The sequence below is a fragment of the Ammospiza nelsoni genome, chromosome 3 (genome assembly GCF_027579445.1).
Source record: "Ammospiza nelsoni isolate bAmmNel1 chromosome 3, bAmmNel1.pri, whole genome shotgun sequence".
Taxonomy (NCBI): domain Eukaryota; kingdom Metazoa; phylum Chordata; class Aves; order Passeriformes; family Passerellidae; genus Ammospiza; species Ammospiza nelsoni.
Genome location: NC_080635.1, coordinates 26,364,852 through 26,385,118, shown reverse-complemented (window position 1 = coordinate 26,385,118; position 20,267 = coordinate 26,364,852). Strand labels below are relative to the sequence as shown.

The window sequence follows — 20,267 nt, the reverse complement described above, 5'->3', positions numbered from 1 at the left end:
TGTTTATGCATAGGCCAGAAAAGAACAATAAATGGATATGCAGGCGTAGGAAGAGTTGTACAGACATTTCACAGACATAAAGAGAGTACATGGGACAGAAAGTTTATGTGGGTGTGTGATTAACAAGGAGAAGCTGTGTTACGGTTGTACCTAGTAGTGGAGAATTTATTTGGAGGAGTAGAAGTGGTGCCTTCCTTGTAAGGTCTGTCTGCATGTTTTGCTTTTAGGTCAGGGGCAGTGTGAGGAGCAAAGCTCTACTGAAGCACAGTTTGTTTTCCACTGTCTAGTTCTTCATGATTCCAGTTCTGGGGCCTTTCTGCTAAAACCCTCAACTAAAAGTCAGTGACAGTAAAGTGGGAGGAGCTGTCAACTCCCTTGAGGACAGAGAGGCCCTGCCGAGAGACCTCAGCAAATTAGAGAGATGGGCAACCACCAACTCTGTGAAGTTTAACAGTGACAAGTGCCCAATTCTGCCCTTGGGACAGGGCAGCCCTGGTTGTGTGTATAGACTGGGAAATGAAAAGTTGGAGAACAGCTCCATGGAAAGGGACCCTGGGACCTTGACTCATATTCCACTTGGTCAATGGCAAGTGGAATCTGAGCCAGCAATGCCCTGGCAGCCAGGAGGGCCATCCCTGTCCTGGGGAGCATCAGGCACAGCATCACAGCTGGGCAAGGGAGGGGATTGTCCCCTATGCTCCGATCTGGAGTGGCCTCACTGCCAGCGCTGGGGCAGTTCTGGGTGACACAATGTAAGAAGGATATGAAACTGTTAGGGAGTGTCCAGAGCAGGTCCCTGAGGTTGAAGGGCCTTGAGGGGAAGCCATGTGAGAGTGGCTGAGGTCACTTGGTCTATTCAGCCTGGGGAAGAGGAGTCTGAGAGGAGACCTCATTGCAATTACAATTTCCTTGTGAGGGGAAGAGGAGGAGCAGGTATTGGCCTCTTCACTTGTGTGCCCAGTAATCAAGGAAACAGGATGAGGCTGAGCTGGGAGAGGTTTCTGTTGGATATCAGGAAAACAGCAGAGAGTGTGGCTGGGCACTGGAACAGACTCCCCTGAGAATGGGCACAGCAGCAGCCTGACAGAGTTCAGGGAGCATTTGGACAATGCTCTCAAGCACATGGTGTGACTCTTGGGGATGGTCCTGTGCAAGGCCAGAAGTGACAATAATGTGGATTGTAAGTTGGGTGATGAAAAAATATGGCTTCCCTTGGACTTGGTATACCCTGCAGAGCCTTTCTTAGGTGCTGGAAGCTGTCTAGGTGTGGTCTAACTGCAGAAGAGAGCAAGGGGAGATGCTGAGAGGGTGAGGGATGCTTCTAAATTTATCACCTGTCAAGATTCCTTCTTTTCTCTGCTTCATAAAAGGTGCCAGTTGTCTTTGGATCATCAGAGTCTCCTTGATATTTGGGAGTGTGGAAACCTCCCCCACAGCTTTAAACAACCAAAGAATTAATAAGGCTTCTGAGGGAATGATAAGCAGCAGGTGCTTCTATTCTGCCCTCCCTAGCTGCTTGTGCCTCTGTTTACTCTGTTTCCTCTGGCACCCTCACTATCAACTCACTCCCACCAGCTCTTGTTTCAGATGTTTGCTCCTTTTTATCTCTGTTTTGGACCTCATCCTCTTACAGAATAGCTGCTGTTGTGGTATTTTGTTGCTTATTGCACCGGAGTAATTGCCATTAATTAATGCTGTCAGAAATGCTGGCCAAATGTATCTGTATATTGATTTCATTCAGAAGTGTAAACTTCAGATTCAGTGCATCTTCACATCTGCAATGAATGTCTCAATCTCTGTTTGGCAGGTTACCTCTGCAGATTGTAGTTGTTCATTCTGGCCTGTTTTTATTGTGAAAAATAAGCAATAGTTATTAATTTTTTCCCCTCAAATACAGAGGTATTTTCAAAGCTGCAGAAAGCTCTTTGTGGCAGAGGTATACACTGGGAAACGTTTACATCTTGAAAATCTGATTCATCCTTTTTTGGTGCAAATGCATCAAGATTAAACCTTCCTTTTCACTTGGAGAAATTGCTTATGAATTCAACACTAAAACATCTGACATAAATGGAAGATATCAAGCATTTATAGTTCATACTGAGTTTTACTTGAGTATAGTTGAATTCTCTTAGCGCCTTTTCTTCCTTTCACCAGTCCAAATGCATGCATTTTTTTAGCTTTATAATATTAAATTTATAGTCTTAAAAGAGAAAAGTAAGGTAGGAAAAGCCAACTTCTCTCGGTCCCTATGAAACACTTCTATAGCAAACTCACATCTCACAAATTACAAATGCTCGGCTCACATTTGTAAAGTGCAGAAGATCTTTCATTTATTCTTCCAAGGTTCTGTTCCTCTTGTTTCATTGGTGAAAGAGACACTGCTGGCAAATACAACAGGAAATGTAAAGACCACAATGTTCACTTTTTTTTTCCCCCACAGAAAATACAGCTGGAGCCATGCTCGAGTGCATGCTTGATTTTTGTACCTATTGAATTATTTTGTGCCATAAGAATAAGGTAGAGCCTTCATTCTATGGAATGAAGTCACTTATGAACCCAAACCAACTCAAGACAAAGAAGAAAAATTAAATCAGGTTGTCAGTATCTTATGTGAAACATGCTACATGCTTAATACTTTTTAGGTTATTATGTTAATAGAAAAGTTAGTCATATCAGCATAAAAATATGTGTGTGCTCTGGTGATTCTCCTGTTTCCCCATCTAGTGAATACTACCCACTTCCATAAAAAGGCTCTGGAAGATGTAGAGATGGACATAGTAACACTCAAAGACTTCACATACACACCCTATTGCCAGATTTTTGTTAGGCTTTGTTATTTCCTGATGTAACATCTAATAAAAAACATATGCTCTGTGTGTCTGTGCTGTCTTGCAGCGTAAAACTGCAGCCCATGGAAAACCTGAAGCATTTCAAAAGGAAGAGACTTGGTGTAATCACCTCAGGGTATCAAGCATCTTCAGTTGTTGGAAGTGAAAGCCAAAATGAGCTTTTTATGTTTAACTAGATTTGAAATATGCACAATATGTTCTCTTGGTACTCAGTGATCACTGGTGAGAAAAAAGTGCTATCTTTGCAACATCACACTGCCTTTAGCAATAAAAGGAGAATATTGTTTTCTCTAAAAAAATAGGAAGTGTTAGTAAAAATGATAGAGACACAGTATTAAAGAAGGAAATATAACTACAAAGTAATGTAGCTCTTAGAGTTGTTTAATTTTCATAATTTTTCATTTTTCTGAAAAGCCCTATTGTAGAGAAGAAAAAAAATTGTTTAATTTAGTCTTTCAGACAGATACATTGAATATATAGCATTGTCACTTAATTCAATTTGACACAAGAGTTAAGAGTTCTAATGACATTTAAAGCTGTTTTTAGTCTTACGTAATGTGGTAATTTGTGAACAGTTGAAGTTAATTTCCTGTAAAGTTGAGTTTTTGAAGTTCTGTGATCACATGGTCCAAATAAATGATTTAATCCTAAATATTTCTTAAGTCAAGTTGCAAATGTTCCTAAACTGATCATGTCCAGCTCTCAAATTATTACAGCAGTAACTTCTTGTTTTTTTTTTTTCTCTCAGAGTGCAGTAGGCTATTTGATTTCCTCAGAAAGTGAGACATTTGTAACCACAGCCTTTAATACTTTCTTCATCAACTCTTTGAGTAGTAGAGAGTTGCTAATGGTATTCCATCAGCCTTTTCCTTTCAGAGGAATTAATGTTCCATTCACATGTTATCTTTTAATTCAGTTTTATTTCAGTGATATTTATAAAGGTTGGATATGACAACAGGGAGAAGGGTTTAGAAAGCTGGGAGTCACTTGTATATTTTTTGCATTCAGTTATGAACATCAAGTTTGTAATGGTTTTTTATCTATGTAAGAAATCCCTGGGGTTTTACACAGACAACTTTTTTGAATAGAATTACAGCACCATGATTATGCACCACAAAAATCCTCAAGGCAGTTGCTGGGTTGCAGTTGTAGAAGCATGATGCACTTGGGAGGTGTCCCTGGATGATGTCATTCCATTGCAGTGCTGTGAGCAGGAGGTGCTGTCACAGAATTGAATTAGACAAACTTGATTTGGGTCTTTTTCCTTAATTAGCCTGGTTTCTTAGGAATTAAGTGGGTTATTTTGGGTGACAAGTATGAAATTTTCACAGTTTGTACAGTAACTAAAACAAAGGTGATAAATTTGAGGATTTTTTTTCACTTCTTTCACAGTTTCTAATGCAAAACTTTCATACTCATTATTGCTACTGTATTGTAAACAATGCTGTTGGTAAGGCATCTTTTCACAGAAAGAACTTTATGTAGTTAAAATTGTAATGTCACCAAAAAATATTTTAGTTTTACCTTTCACCTTGTTCACCAAAGAGCTTTTACTTTGTTGTTCTCTGTAACAAGAAGAGAACTCATCCACCTTAACATCAAGTAAATAAATTTGTAAATAGGTGGGCTCCCCTTTTTCAGCTGGCTGATAATATTTAATGTATTGTAAAGCCAAAAAGACTGATCAAGTGCACAGAAAATGCATAATGGTGTTTGGAGAGGGGAAGAAGAAGCTTGGTTTCAAATAAATTTGTTTTTCCAAGTGCAGTTAAACCATGGGGTTCTGTGGACTTTTAGTAGACTCTTTAACTACCTCTGTGGATTCCCTAACTTCTGACATGTTCTTGGCTAGTTCATTTTGTTGTTAGGTTTTTTTTTTTGCCAAATTGAAATATTTTTAGTGTTTGAGTTTATTTGAAGCAGTCATACTGTTATATGTGCTTTATTGTAGTTTTAGATCTGTAGTAAATTTTGCTGCTTAAAAACAACAAAGAAATGCATGTTTATGGAATGTTTCTTCAACATAAACCATCAATCCCCAGCATAATCTGTTGATGACCAGTGGATACTTTGTGATTAGGATTGAGGACAGGGTATGGAACTGGCACCTCTCTAAAAATGGTGATGAGGGAGATGCACACAAGATCTGTGTGCTGAGGAGCCATTCAATGTGCGGCACCTCTTATCTGCTTTGTACCAGAGATTATGAACAAAGAATGGAGCTATGAGTGAGGGTAGGAGGGCCTTCCACTCATTTCTGTTCTGCCAAATTCACACTGTGAAGGGACTTGAAACCACAAGCTCTCCCTGGATTCTGGTTTAGTTTATGTAAAGGTAGTAAAATAAAGTGTTTAATCTGTTAACTAAAGAAACTGTTGATTTTAGTGGGTGATTTTGCAATTGTAGCCACTGGTAAACTACAGAAGCAGCAGGACATGGCCTGTGGAGTGGTGGTTGGAGATGACCACAAGCATGACCAGATTGGTACTGATTGCAAAGGGATAACACGGTGAGGAACCCATTGAGGTACTCTTAGCACTTGTGTTCGGTGTTTATTTGAATGCAAAAGGGCATGAAGTATCCTCATAGTCCCTTCCATGATGCTGGGTGGTTTTCAGCTGCCTTGAGCCAATCTGTCTTCTGGTAAAGTGGGTTCCTACTTGTTCTCATTGCCAGTTTTGAGGCCCTAATGCCAGAGGATTTGTGTAGGCTCATGCTCTGCAAACAGCTTGTGCACAGCAGTCCACATGCAGCTGATCATCACTGTCCTCTGGCTGCTGGGTGTTGCAGCGGCCACCGATCAGCTGGTGGTCCTCTTGGAGCCATTTCAGCAAAACCAAATAAGATTTAAATATTTGGATGTTATTTAAATAAATTTAAATATTCTAATTTCAGTATCAGGCCTCTGCTAACCTAATTGATGTGACTGAACGGAATGGGGAGTTTGCTTTCATTAGAAGCCTGGGTAGGATGTTTGAAATTGTCAAACATCAGCTGGATGTGGTGTCAAAAAAAGTGGTGGGCATGGTAACATCTGCCACTGGCACCAGTGTGTTCAGAAGGCAGCAGTTCAATATCCAAAGCTGAGCAGACGGTTAAGTGGCTTTAAAAAGCTGTTCTTAGAGACAGTGAGACAGCTGTACTCCTCTGGGATAATAAAATCAAAGGCAAGCATGTGCAAATGTTGGAGAGGGTGGTCTTGAGTAAGGGAAAGTGTTGGAAGAACTTATTTTTCAAAAAAGTCTTTTCAGACATAAAAACTGTTGCTGTTGACATTCCCTTATATCAAAAACACATCTATTGCATGCAAGTGGAAGAGAGAAGAGGGAAAAATAACAATAAAGAGCAGATCTTTCTGACCAGCTTTCAATTCATCTGTAGAGAAGACCCCCAGGAAATTTCGTCATTTTATTCTGGATATTGTCTGTTAGTGGTGAATTCACAAAGGAGGTGTTCATCTGGTGTGGTGCTGCTGATTGTAAAATAAAGAGCATGATCTTACTAGAGCTTGGAAAATGTTTGCTCGCTTTGAGTTTGGCACTTGCTGCAATAGCGTGGGATGCTTGTTTGTCTGGGGAGAAAATCCACAAGGCGATGAAGCACTGTCAGTAATTACAATCAGAAGGAATACTTGAGCCATTTGGGGGAGATGTAATCAGCTGACTAGTGAGATTAGACTTGGGGAACAAAAGGCAAATACATTGCAGGTACAATTCCAAATGTTCAAAGCAGAGATGAAAAATTCATTAATGTTGCTCTCTGATTATGCAGTTAGCCCTTTCCTTGCCCTTAAGTTTACCTTGGCTGGGGCACTTGCAGTTAAATGGCACTGTGGAAATTACTGGAAAACATTAACATTAACTTGTTATTGTAAGCTGACATCATGCTGAGCCTGATGGGAAGTGAAAATTTATAAATAGCTTGTCCATATGTGTAAGGCAAAAATCTGCTGATCTTCAGCAACAGGATGATTCATGTATTTGCTGTAGTTTAAACTTCATTGTGAGTTTTCTGTGTTTCTTTGAACTTTGTAGTTTCAGAAACGTCAGGAAGATCAGTGGTCCAAAACTGACAGAACTCTGAGGAAATCCTGTTGATTATTTTCTGTCCAGTTTTGATTGTACAATCTATATTGTACTGACACTTAGGTATTCTCCCCTCTGTGTTTTCTGAAGAGCCAAGTGCTTCCAAAAAAGTATACTTAAAACATAGTTTTGGTATTTTTTTCTCACCCCTAAATTCTCATGCACATGCCTACTATCTATGAATTGGAACTTATGGGATCTAAATTGTCTGTCTCTGAGATGCATACTTTTTGTATTTCAAATAAATCACTCAATCGCTATTTCCTTGCCTGCAAGACTTTATTCTATAATCTTTTATAAAATGGGAGAGGGAGGTCATATTGAGAAACAATATGTAGTTACATAAGTAAAAGCTTTATTTCTACATCATTTATAGAAAATAAGTGGAGATGTTGTGTATTTCAAGGAGCCAGTCCTCTTTCCTCTCAGATGGTCTTCCTTGTTGGAGGGTGCCTGGATCCACACACACCTGGGCTGAACAGTGCTGCCTTGCAGTCCAGTGAGACTGAAAATACAGAGGGGCTGTTGGGTTGAGGATTGTCTTTTTTTCCCCCATGTTGCAGCTAAGTAGGATCCTCTCACACAATTTAATTTTTAGATGTTACTGTAATAAAAGAAGTAAAAAAGAAAACAGTTTGCATTAAATGCACCTTCCTTTATCCCGTTGTCTTATGTACTACCCTTGTAAAGCTGAACTACTTATTAATGTTTATGCTTGGAATTCAATTTAACTTATCTGCAAGTTAAGCCCACGATCAGCTATGCTGTCTAGACATAAAGTTGCTTTTATTGCATGTTTCAGTTGTATGTTCCCTTTTATAGGGATAGTTTTGACAGAGGAAAATTCTTGTGAGTTTTACTTCCATTCATTCAGCTGTGTTGCTGTATGTTGGAGGAGTTTGGCATTTGAGCTGGGGGTCAGTGTGGATGGGGTTTGATGGATCTGCAGAGCTGTGGCCCCCATGTTCCCCCTGTTCCCTGCATCTAACTGGGTGAGAATTTTCTTTAAGGAAGGGACATTTGCCCTATTGTTTGCACTCAGGTGCAGCAATCCCTGCGTGGAAGAGCAATCCATTTTACCTAAGTTCAGCAGGGTTTGAAATGTTGACTTAGAGTTCAAACAAAAGAATACAGTTGCTAATATTGAGTTCCTCAGATGCAAATGGACAAAATTCTTGTAAATAAGCAGCAGTGGAAGTTGATCCTCATGCACAGAGACATGTACAGTCACAGGTAATGACTGACAATGTACAAATGGGGAAAAACTTCCAGAAATTGTAATACAACCTTGAAAGACATCACCTTTTTTTTTTTTTTCAATAATTTTATTACCATGGTTATAGCAAGCCGCACTGGGACTTTTCACGTGTCAAATTATTCCTCAGACTTTAAAAATACTGAATATTTTTCTCATGTTTTAGAGAGACCTGTGTATATATTTTCTCCTCTGTAAGTTTAAAATTATTAGTGGATAGAAGTAGATAACTTTCTGTAGCTGCAAGCTTTACTTCATTTTATTTTATAATGTGAACTCGGGAACTAAAAGCATCAGATTGATTTCTAATTATTTTCTCAGCTTGTGTGTTAATACAGACGTTCCTGAGGCAGAAGATCACCTCTGCTGAAACCAGCAGAGCTGTGGGGTCAAGTGGCAGTGTACTTCTGAGCACTCTTGATAAACATGTTCATACTGTGTCTCTTACTTGTCAGCTTCCTTGTGTCAGTGGGGTAGCTGACAATAATCCTCCTAATTGTAAATATCCCTCAGTAAACAGGAATGTGGGCCTTGGTCTTTTATTTGCATTTGTTTCCTTCATGTAGGTATGTACAGGAGAGCTGTTATGAAGTCATGGCCTGGGAAAAAAGAATTTCAAATTGTTTCACTGCCATCCCTCCAAAAAAAGGAAGAGGGAAAGGAAAGCTGGGGTGTGTATGTGTCTGGCTTTATATCCTTTGAGGTAGCTGGATTGAGAAATGATGGCTGGGGTTTTAGGATGACAGAGTTAGATTTGGAAGAAGAGACTTCATTGTATCCTTGCTGCTGTTTGATTAGAAATGCAGGCTGAGGACAGTTCTAAACTGCTCCCACCAGCCTGGTTTGTTCATTTCTCTAGACTTACAGGTTTTAGTTACATGTTGTGGGAAGGTAATAGGGAGGTTTGCAGAGAGTGGAAATGCCACCAGCTCCACAGTAGCCTCTTTCATCCCTGGTCAGGCTGGCTGCTGAGGAGGATGTGTGTGACACCCACTCAGGTTTGCCTTTTCTTTCTTTGACTCATCAGGCAGATTTCCTTTTCTTAGCCCTGCCTGCTTATTGGGGTTTTCTCTGTGCTCATCAGCCAGTCCTTCTGGTTGGGTTTCTCTGCCCAGCACATGTACCTTTGGTTGAACGACAGCTTAAAAAGTAGCTTAAATCCTAATGGTAAAAAAGTCCTGATAATGATGAAGTGGGACCTCATACCAGGTTTCTGTGTGAATAGGCAAAACATCTACAAAGAGAAGATTCAGCTGGGTCTTCCAAGTGAAATGAATCTGCTGTTTCCTGGCAGCAAACTTCTCACTGTTTCATTTTCTCCCAGTGAAAATTTTGAGTCACATACACAAATTTTAAGCCTCAATTCACTTTCATCAGACTGAAATAGGAAGGAAAACCTGGAGAAAAACCTAATAAAAATTGCACTGCAAGAATTCTGATCTGTGAAATTTCACATTTTGTTGGGCTTCTTTTAGGCAAAAATGCATTTATCTTAAATGTGAAGAACATGTTTTTAATGAGGGATGTTTTATGTCTGATATATGTCAGTTACTGAGAAGAAAGCAACTTTGCTATTTTTCAGCATCTTCTAACTTTCATTAATTATGCCACATTCATAATTTTCAGCTTATTAAATAGCTGTGTTATTCTTGCTGAGTTATACAGAGTTAACTGATATTGTATTCATTAATTTAGATGTTTTCAAGCCTTTTTTTACTTCTTAATTCAATCAAAACATGCTTCCCTTCATTTTAATCAAAAGAACTTTTAATTAATGTATAAACCCAGCTTCATGAATTTTGGTGGATATATTTGGAAAAAGGATTCAAGTTCCATAATTTCTCATGAATAGTAAAGCAAAATGGGGTAATTAGATAATGAAATGTTCTGACAAAACAAAGCTAAAATTCTGGAAAAATTGAATTGTGAGCCAGCTGTTGCTTTAAAGAAAGAAAAAGATTTTATACAGTTTTCATAAAATTGTTTGCAGAAGGAAATTGTTGAACCTCAGACTACATTTATTAGTCCGTGCAAAACAATTTTAAGGAAGCAATATCCACATGCAATCACATAATGTATCTCTGGCAGAAATGATAATCTGATCTGTTAGTTGTGAAACTACTATTATGTAATGAAAGACTTCTAAGAAAGGAAATGGTAGGAGAAGAGGGGGTGATGCTATAATAATTTGGTATATCTAAATGACCTAGGACTGTGAGGTGAATGATGGCTTTTCTAACACATTTGTTTGGGGTGACAAGAGAATTGATAAACATTTATAATTCCTCTTCAATATATTGTCATTTAAATGGGGAAATAAATTCAGAATATTTACTCTCTCCCACAAGCTCCAGATAAAAACTTCTCTCATAATTAAATACCTCAGGTGAAGAAAATCCTTAATGACTGTAATAGGGTTGATCTATCTACAGAGTTGTTAAAGCTCAGTGTGGCAGAGTCTGGGTCATGAGGACACAGAGCACAGGGTGCCACCTGTGCAGCACCTTTGTGTGGCTCTGGACTCATTTTAAACTCTGCCATGCAAGTGGCTGCTTTTGCCTGGGACGTCAGCATGGACTGCAGGCACTGTGCTCATACCACACTCTGGTGATAAAACATTATATTTCTTTTCCACAAATACCAATTTCTAACAGAGCAGGGTGGTAAAGCAGATAGTTATAAACCCTCCCATCTATTTTTGTATAGATATCTCACTGGAAAACGGGTGGGGGTAGGTGAGGGTTTTTGGTCCCATTGTAATTATCACACTGGCGCTTTTCATCTTTAAGAAAAAAAAGGGGATTTTTAAGACTTGTTTTTCCCTAGAGCTAATTATTGTAACTTTGAACTTGTTATCATACTTATAAAAATGCCTTCACCTGTCGCAGCAGCTTGCCAGTTTTTATCTACATGGTTGTAGTAAAAAAACATTGGACCTAAGTTTCAGAATACAGAGATAAGTTGGCAGATGTATTTATCATAGAAGAAGAATAAAATTTTATCTGTCTTTAAATGAGAGAAGGAAAGAAAAATTGTGTTTGAGGGTTTTTTACCAGCACATTAATACTCAGGTGAAAGCTTTTGATGGGACTGTTCAGAAAACCCACATCTAGCTCAGTAAATCTTACTGCGGCCATTTTGCAAACACTTTTTTTTTTTTTTTTTTTCCCTCCCATGTTACTTCAACCTTCATAACTTGATGAGTGGCATGTTTTTGAAAGCTGAGTATTTACACAGTGTTTTCTTTCTGGTGAAACATCTGTATTCTTTGTATTTTTTTAGGGAGTTAAAGGATATATGTTGAGAATGTTAAGTTTCGGGTGATGTCAGTTTGGTTTTTTGGTTTGTATTTTTTTCCCCCCTAGTAAGCACTGCAATGAACACTGGGAGCATTGTTTCAGTTTTGCACCTAGGAATGTGAATATTTGTACTGTGTACTTAACATAGCTGAGAGCATGCATGAAAAGGTTTTTGTTGCTTCAGGTCATCTTAAGGGGGGAAGAAAGCTCAATGTTGCTACTTCACTGAGAAGTATGCAACTGGATAACCTGTTTTTGGAAAATTTCATTATTTGAAAAAGGCATTTGGTGCAGCAACACGCTGAAGGCTGTGCTTTCTTTCAAATGCAAATGTGCTCATGTATACCAGGTATCCAGCTAATCATTGTTTTATGTTGGAAATTAAAAGTTTATTATAAATTTCAAAAACCGTAGTTCCTCCTATAAAACTATTGCTAATGCTCTGAAATGTTAATTTTAATTTGTTAGAAAGTGTGTCATGCTAGATTAACTTTGTGGCTATTGAAAGGTTGTGCTGTATTTGCAATGTCTCTGTATGTATGCAGGAGAATTCTTGCCACCAAAATAAATCTGCACTAGGACAATTTTGTGTTTGATATAAGTTTTCCTCCATCACTCCATTGCTTCATTATTTTAATTGTGTATTTCCCAGCGATTCAAGCTGATAGGAAAGCTGCTAAAGACAATGATTTGCTGCATATGAAATCAAAGTTAGTGTGGGGGAGAAAATATATCTTGCTGATTTACATTTTTGACTTAGCTGATGTCTAACTATTTAAGTATTTGTTTTTATTTTTTAAAAAAGCAATGTGCATTTTTTTTCACTTAATCATCCAAAATGAACACTTAGAAAATAGCAGATGTTATGTCTTAAGGCCTGCTTGGGTACAAAGAAAACACTCAGCTTTCTCATGTCAGGACAGTGTGTTGCAGCTTAAAGCTGTTGGGTGGGGGATGGATGTGAACAGGACAGAAGGATATATGTGCTGATTGACCAAAGGGGAACCAAGCTGGCTGTTCCTTTTCTTCTATTTCTTCCCCCACCCTTCTCTGCTTTTCCCCCTTTTCTTGAAGATTCTACAGCTGAAAAGCCAGGGTGAAACATTGGTAACTCCAAGGAAGGTACTGGAAGTTGGGAATGGCGTGCCGAGTCCTTGGGTTTTGCTCATTAGGATATAGTGTCACACCTGGGCTGGCTTGTTTGGGTTTTTCTGTCTGTTTTGCACTAAGTAGTTCTCCCATGCAGGTGGTTTTACCTGCAGCAGCTTAGGACATGCTGAGTCAGAGTCAGAACCTCGTGGACTGAGTGGTCTCAGATGTCCCATCATGTATCCAAGTATCTGGACTTCCCATGGCTTGCAGTGTTTTGACAAACCTTGTCCGGGTTGATGGACAGTCTCTGTCTCGGGATCTTTTGCTGATTGCCGTGACCCCGTGAAATGTTAAAAGTCTCTTCCCAACCTGAGTGCTTGAAGAATGAGTTGGAGCTCTTAATTTCTTGGTCTTAGGGTTGTTTATTGAATCTTATCTATAAAAAACTTTCTCCTGCCCTGCCGAGGTCCGTCCAGCAGGACAGTTCCAGGCACACTTTTAGTCTTTATACTAAAAACTACATTTACAGTGTTTGCAATTACTTTCCAATACCTATCACCTATGTTAGACAGTGAGCTTCTAATCTAAACCAATCTGTAAGTGCCAATGTCACAGCAGAAGATGGAGGCCAAGAAGAAGGAGGAGAAAGGCTGGACATGCCAAGATCCCTCCATCTTGCCCCCTGAACCCCCATACCAAAAACCCCAAAATCTACTTTTCCACTCCCTGATAACTTCACTATTATTCTACCTAAACTGTTGTGGCTTGCTGATCTTCATACAAGGTTGGTAATTTGCTCCATGGGTCATAATCAAATCCACAGGTGTTCTGGGCTCTGTGCCAGGGCTTCTGAGCCCCTTGGCAGGGGGTCTTGGCCATTCTGGGCAGCCAGAGGGATGTCCTGGGTTCCCACATCTCTGCTGTCCTGTTGGTGCAGTATCCTGGCTCCTGAACAGCCTGCATAGGGGAGGAAAAGGTTTCTGGGCATCCATGTACTCACCATCTTTAATGCAGGATTCCACAGAACTATAAACAATGCTTTGTCTCAGTGAAGTGTTGTACCTATTAAAGAGAACCACTCTCAGCCAGCATAAACCTTCCTCAACAGATAGTGCAAATCTTTGGTAAAACTACCTTTAAAAAAGAAAAAAAATCTTTAATATATTGCCTTTGTGTAATAAAAAAACAATGCCACATACACAAGGAACACCATGACCTCACTGCATTTATGTCTGAGGAATTCAGCAGAGGGTTTTAAATCTTGTAGTATTTTAGACTTGAGGAGAGCCATGCACTGGAAAGCCTGTCTGTTTTATTGGCTATATCGAACAGTCTCATAAAACTTGCTACCTCCTCATGCAAGCTGGCAAACTCCTCATTGCCTGGCTTGTAGTCTTGGATCATGGAAGCCAAAGAATGACACATCACATGAGATGGAAGTGAGGAGCTGCTGAGGTTAACTTTTACACATTGCTTGTTTGGTTGCCTATGGTTTTCACTTACATAGAGTAAGGCTTTGTATAGAACATGCTGATGTCAATTACAATTTCCACTTTAGCTTAGGCATTCTAACATCTCATGCTGAGAAAATAATTTCTTTGTGGGAGAAGCTTTTTAGTTGTCTAAAATATGGTGAGGGTGCCTAAATAAAAGAGGGCTTGTGGTGAAATAACAAGAAAATTAGAATTCTGTGTATATCAGAAAAAGTAAGAGCAGGATAAATTGTAGTTGAACGTTTTCTTTAATGGATGCAAACACTTTTCAAACTCTCACATGAGTTGCACCTTCTAATTCTACTGTTCAAGTAGGGCTCATGTCTTATGATTTTTACCATCTGAATAGTATTGAAAGGGTTGGTTCATACAAAGAATTAACTCCAGAGGAGTTTTGGTTGCATTTTCAGTACTGGGTTTCCTACCTGGACAAATTTAAATCCACCAATTTTACCTCCTTTGTATACACAGTTCTTTCTCTTTCAAGACCTTTAGTTTGAACTATCAAACTACTTCTGCATTACATGGAAAGCACTTTGAGAATTGTTTTCAGAGCTGAAGAGATTAAATTAATTTAAGCTGTTAGAAAAAGTATGATAGCCCTTTATAATTGTGTAACAGATTTTATATTATTGCTTAGAGGTAAATCCAGTGTCGTTCCTGGAAATGAATACAAGCACAGAAGAATGAAATTGGAAAGGTTAAGGCACCAAATGGTTTTCAATTAGCAGAGGATATAAAAAGCTTCTGCATAAATATTATTTTCCATTTTCGTTCTCCTTCTTCTGTCGTGTCTATGACTTAACAGGCATTAAGGGCAAGCCACAAAAAATATAGGGAAGCTATTAGTAGTGGCAGCTGAGTGCCTTGGTTTTGATGGAGAAGGTTAATTTGAGTATGTATTTACGTAAACCCTTTTAATAAGCAAACACTTGCCCAGGAAAGAGCAGACTAAAGGAGAGGACAAGGTAGACATCTCTGGTGACACTTCAAAATGTTTGCAAGCTTGCGCCTCTGCAAAGTGTTTTGTAGAAAAAGATAAAGATTCAAAGATTCAAAAGGTCTTGGAATTGAAAGATAAAGATTCAAGAAGATCTTGGAAAGGTCATCGTAGAAAGATGGTGTCAACAAAATGATGTTCAGTTCCGAGGACTTCAGAAGAGTTTAAAGAAACAGTAGACAAACCACTTTTCCAGGATGTGTCTTGCCTACAGAGCACCTGCTGACAAAGGGAGACAGGAGTTTATTTCATTGTTCCTGTCAAAGGGCCCCAGTGGGATCTCTGTGTTTAATAAGTGCCTCACTAGGAAAAAATCTGGACTGACTGAATAGTGTCCAGAGAAAAGTTGTTTGCTGTGAGGGCAGGAGTGGGAGCAGACAGGAACTCCTTAACTCAAGAGCTTGGATTTTGAGGGTGAAAGACTAGAGGAGTTGCATACAAGTGTTCTGGAATCTGGTTTCTTGGTTGTTTTCACGATTGGGACAGTCAGGCATTTGTTTCATGGAAGAATGTTTAGACCCTGCCTCAGTGTTTGTATGGATTAGATAGTCTCTTGACATCTCTTCTGTTTCTGTGCTTATTTGAGATGACTGCAGCTGTTTTTCCACTTGAACAATTTCACAAAAAATAACCCAGATGAAATTGTGTCAAGTTAATGCTATGTGGCAGTGCTTGTGTTTCCAAAACAAGCAAACAAACAAAAAAATAGAAACCCCAGAGCAAGTGACAGCTGGAATGTGGGAAATCATGATCTGAGATCTAAAAGTCTGCATACAAAGGTTTTTCTTTTCCCAGAGTGGAGTGAAGGCCCCAGCTTGATCTATTAGTCATTAAATTGTCACTTTGCAAGTATGAAGTGCTGATACTCTTACGTATCAAGAGTGTTTCCATATGAAATGCTCACAATATGTATTTTCAGAAATGATCTGATAATATCTCTTAAGCTTCCTAAATTCTGCACATGGTCAGTTTCAGTAAATCATGGGGGATGTACATTTTCAATTTGCATAGAAGCCCTTTCTGTAACTTAGCTGTGTAAGCAAACAGGATTTCCAATTTTGAGGCTGTAAGGCAAAATTCCTTTTGCTAAGTAAGATCTTTTCCATTAGGCTTCACTAGTGCAACACACCTTTCCATGTGTTCCCCTTTAGAAATTACCTCACCCAGGTGTTTCCTGTTCACTTGTGTGTGACTGGAAGGTTGAAACCAAGTGGGATGATAGGGGTGGTGTCACTCGTGTCAGGTGTGTGTCATGCACCCTCTGCCACATGCAGGATGGCACTACAGGGACTGGGCTTGAAGAGCCCCTCTCCACTGTGCAGTTGGTATCAGCTTTCTTATACTACTCAGTATTTCATGCTTAGATGACCGTACTTTTTTTTTTTACAATTTTTTTTCTTAACGCTTTTCTATGTATTCAATGCTACTTGGAGAAACCAGTTTTTAAATAGCAAGGAGGGTCTCTGAGAATGTACATTTTTTTGTTTTAACTGTCTGACCAGAAAGCTACAGTCTTGCTTTCTGTTTTGGTACCTTGAATTCTTTCCTTCATCAAAGCTTGGACATGTCTATTAGGCTTTTACATGAAACTCTGGAGGAGAAAGTGCAGAACCCCAGTGCAGGAGCTCAGTCCTCAGAAAGGGAAAATGTGAGTATCTCCCTGCTCTGTGGGGCTTGGAATGAAGATTCTCAGGAGCAGCAATAGAGATACCTTTCTGTCAGCACTTCAGAGTGGTTATAGATGCTAATTCCCTTCCCTTGGTACAGTGCAAGCAGCCCTGCTCCATCCAGTGTGCCAGGCTGCCAGTCTGCTCCCCAGGCAGTTGTGCTGGCACTGGGGAGCAAATGGCACAGCAAGAAAGCTGAAAGTTGAGGGATGCTCAAGTTGAAAAAGGCTAGAGGAGTGGTGTTCATCCAGCTGCCTTCTTTTGACTTCATGGAGGTTAACATCTTCCAGCACTTTCTCTTGTTTTGTGTGAAAAATGGGTTTTAAAAATGGGGCAACTTAAGGATTTAAGGATTCTATCTGCTGTGAGGCCAAGTGAATACATGTTTTTCCTTGAGTAATGGTTGTTCATTTTGCAGACAACTGTTTCATCTTAGAGTTAATTGAAGGAAAAGCAGTGGCTAGAAACTCTTAATTTGATTTTTTTTTTTTTTAAATGTAGGTTTTTCACTTGCTGCAGTCGTACCTAGAATCAAACCAGTTTGTTAGTTTGGACTTCCAGCAGGGACTGCGTGACATCATTACCTGTGTGGGAACCAAGCTGTGGCTGGCTAAAAGGTAAGATTTATAAACAGTTTACTAATGTTTGGAAGACTTGGTTGATTTTTTGAGCTATTATTTTAGCAAGGTGGACAGATTGTGTTAAAATATGTAAAATTTAGATGCCTTATTGACTTGCTGATTTTTAATCGAGGTGATTTTTTTCTTTTCCAAAAGTAAGATTTTTTTTTCCCCAAACATTGTAGTCTAGTCATTAAAGAAAAAAAATAACTATGAATGAACATTACCACAGAAATAGACATTTTGAGGATAACTGATGCTTCTTGGCTAAGAAAAATATGCCACATATATATGAGGTTTTTATGTTACTGTTTTTCTGACTTTGACCTTTACAGAAAATTAGTGGGAAAATGTCACAGCAGTTGTTTAAACTAAAAGTGTTTAGCTACCCACAAACAATCCAAGATAGATTGGGAAACATTTTTCATAAGTTCATCTTCAGGTGACCTTTGTATAACTAACTAACAAGCTCTCTTGCTGTCTCTCTTGCTCTCTCTCTTGCTCTTTTTTTCTTCTCTCTCTCCCTCTTTCTGTCTTTCTTTCCCTCTTTCCTTCTCTACTTTATCTCAGCAATTGCTTTTGAGAATTTCTACCCAGGAGAATTCCTAGCCAAAACTCTAAAGGAATCCGTTGGGAACAAGAGCACCGGTCTTTGCATAGATAGATAATTGGGAATATCCCACATTTTGCACTGTGGCATGAGGCCACCAGTGCAGCTAGTGTGGATCTCTGATAAAACCTGAGTCATTTTCTGATCATCAAAACCAAAATCCTTAGAAGTTTGGAGAAGAGAGGTATCTAGTGGGTGGGGGAAATCTATTAGTGTTAACTGAGTTGGGGTAATGAAGATAGAGTTGATCTTTGGGAATTACAGAAGTGTCTCCTCAAAGAGTGATAGTGGTGATATGGCAGATAAAACTTGGTGCAAATAATTGGAAAATGGTGCTCATAAACAAAGTCTGGACTTTACCTGGGGAAAGAAGGGTTGACTGAGGTTTTTTTGTTTGAAAAAAGTTCCTCTTGTTCTTGGGAATGTCCAGTAGAGGAGGGGGCAAATATCATAAAAAGACTGAAGAAAAACACAGAAACCCCCCCCCAATCTGTGTTTGTGTATTAATCTATGTTGGATATTTAAATATTGTGTAAATCCCAAAGAAGATACAGTAGGAATCAGAAGCAGTATAAAGACTGACAAGCATAGAACAGTTTCTACTTGGGGACTGATTAAATAGGCTGAGATTTTGTTTAATAATGGAAAAAGGACAACAGAGGGATGTGAAATATGAGTCACATAGAAAGGGACAGGAAATTAACATTCTGTCCAAGGTGGCAGATGTAAAAGAAACTAACTAATGAAGTTTTTAATGTAATTTTAATTTGGCTATGGAACCCTATGATACAAGATAGTCTTGGTTTTAAGCCTGTCTAAATTTTTAAACAACGATTTAATGGAGTCATGGAAGGAAAGTCCAGTGAGGTTACTGAGTATGTAGGCATCACAATTGGCTCCAGAAATTCTTCAGCAACCTTGATGGTTGAGACAGAGGTTTAGGCAAATGTCATTATTGTTATGCCTGCATTTCCTGTGCATCTGCTCTCTGCCCCAGCTGGAGACATCATGGTGGATTTGGTGGAGCTGTTCACTCGAATCAGCATAAACATTTTGAAGTGTTTAAATGAGAATATTAATTTGCATAACTAATTTATAGTTAATAACTGATACTGTTATAAAGAGTAAAAACTCAAACACTAGAGACCAAATTCAGTAGAAAGAAACTCATGCTAAGTAATTCAAGCCTCTTTATCTTGCAGCAAATACCTAAAGGCCAGGGTCGGTTCATTAGAGTTTTTAAATAAATTCTATTTCCAAAGTATTTTTTCAGAGCCTCCCTTTTTAATGCATCAATCACTGATTGATGACTGGTTGGGTTTTTAGTAAGTTTTTTTTTATTATTTTATTATCATCTCTGAAATTCAAAGCTTTTCAGACCCTCCCCAAGAAATTCTTGTGCACAGTACAGGTATTTTCCTGAAAAGAATTGTTTTCTCTTTCACTTGCCTGTAAAAACTCACAGCTGTATGTGCTGATATTAGCTCCCTGTCAGGAGCACATTTTAATTTTGTCAGTTTGTTGTAGCCTCGTCATAGTTCTCAACAATGCAGTTAATGCTATACATAAAGGATTTTAGAATGTCTTTTTCCCCAGACAGTAAAATTTTGTATTACGGGCATGCAGCCTTGCAACACTAACTTAAAGCATGGGGATTTTAACTGGTGGGAACTATTTTTGCAAATTTCTAATGTACTTTACGTTCTTGCACACTTTGAGCTAAAGTGTCCTTCCTTCCTGACTGACTGACTCCGTAATTCCCTTAACTTTTGCTTTAAATAAATGTATTCAGTGTGGTGGTGTAATTAAAAATAAAAAAAGCAAAGGGAAAAACCTCCAAGAAGCAACCCAAACAAAAAAGGATATTGAAACGGTGTTTTCTGGTTGTTTTAGTGTCCCACATTCAGGGTGCAGCTTTACTGTTGGTAGTTGACTGGGTGAAGTTGAACAACTGCTCTGTGATCAGCAGTGGAGTGTGAGGGTCTTGTTCTTGCTTTTCCTTTACTTGTTCTAAAGGAGTTGTAGAAGGTTGCTTGGAAACTGAGTTGTGAAACTGTTTGTGTGTGTGGGTTTTCTGGGTATTGGGAGAGCCTATTAGGAAACCAGCACTTTATTCTTGCCCTGTTGTTGGACTTCTTGGTATGCATCTGCTGCTGTCAGAGAGGGTGATGGCTGGCTGGACCCTCAGTCATGTACAGACATTCCTACCTTATTTCTGTTCAGGCAAAGAGAATGAGCACCACAGAGAGAAGTTAATGGATCCCCATCTGGCTTTTCTGCCTTTTCCATAAGGAGAT

At 39.0% G+C, this 20,267-nt stretch overlaps 1 protein-coding gene across 1 annotated transcript in view; it reads left to right on the top strand.

The window, feature by feature from the left end:
- The window catches only part of THADA (THADA armadillo repeat containing), a 151,720-nt gene that overhangs the window by 74,657 nt on the left and 56,796 nt on the right, over nt 1–20,267 (top strand). The window contains exon 30 of the mRNA XM_059469077.1: nt 17,242–17,357. Coding sequence (XP_059325060.1) covers nt 17,242–17,357 — 116 coding nt within the window. The remainder of the gene's footprint in view (nt 1–17,241; nt 17,358–20,267) is intronic.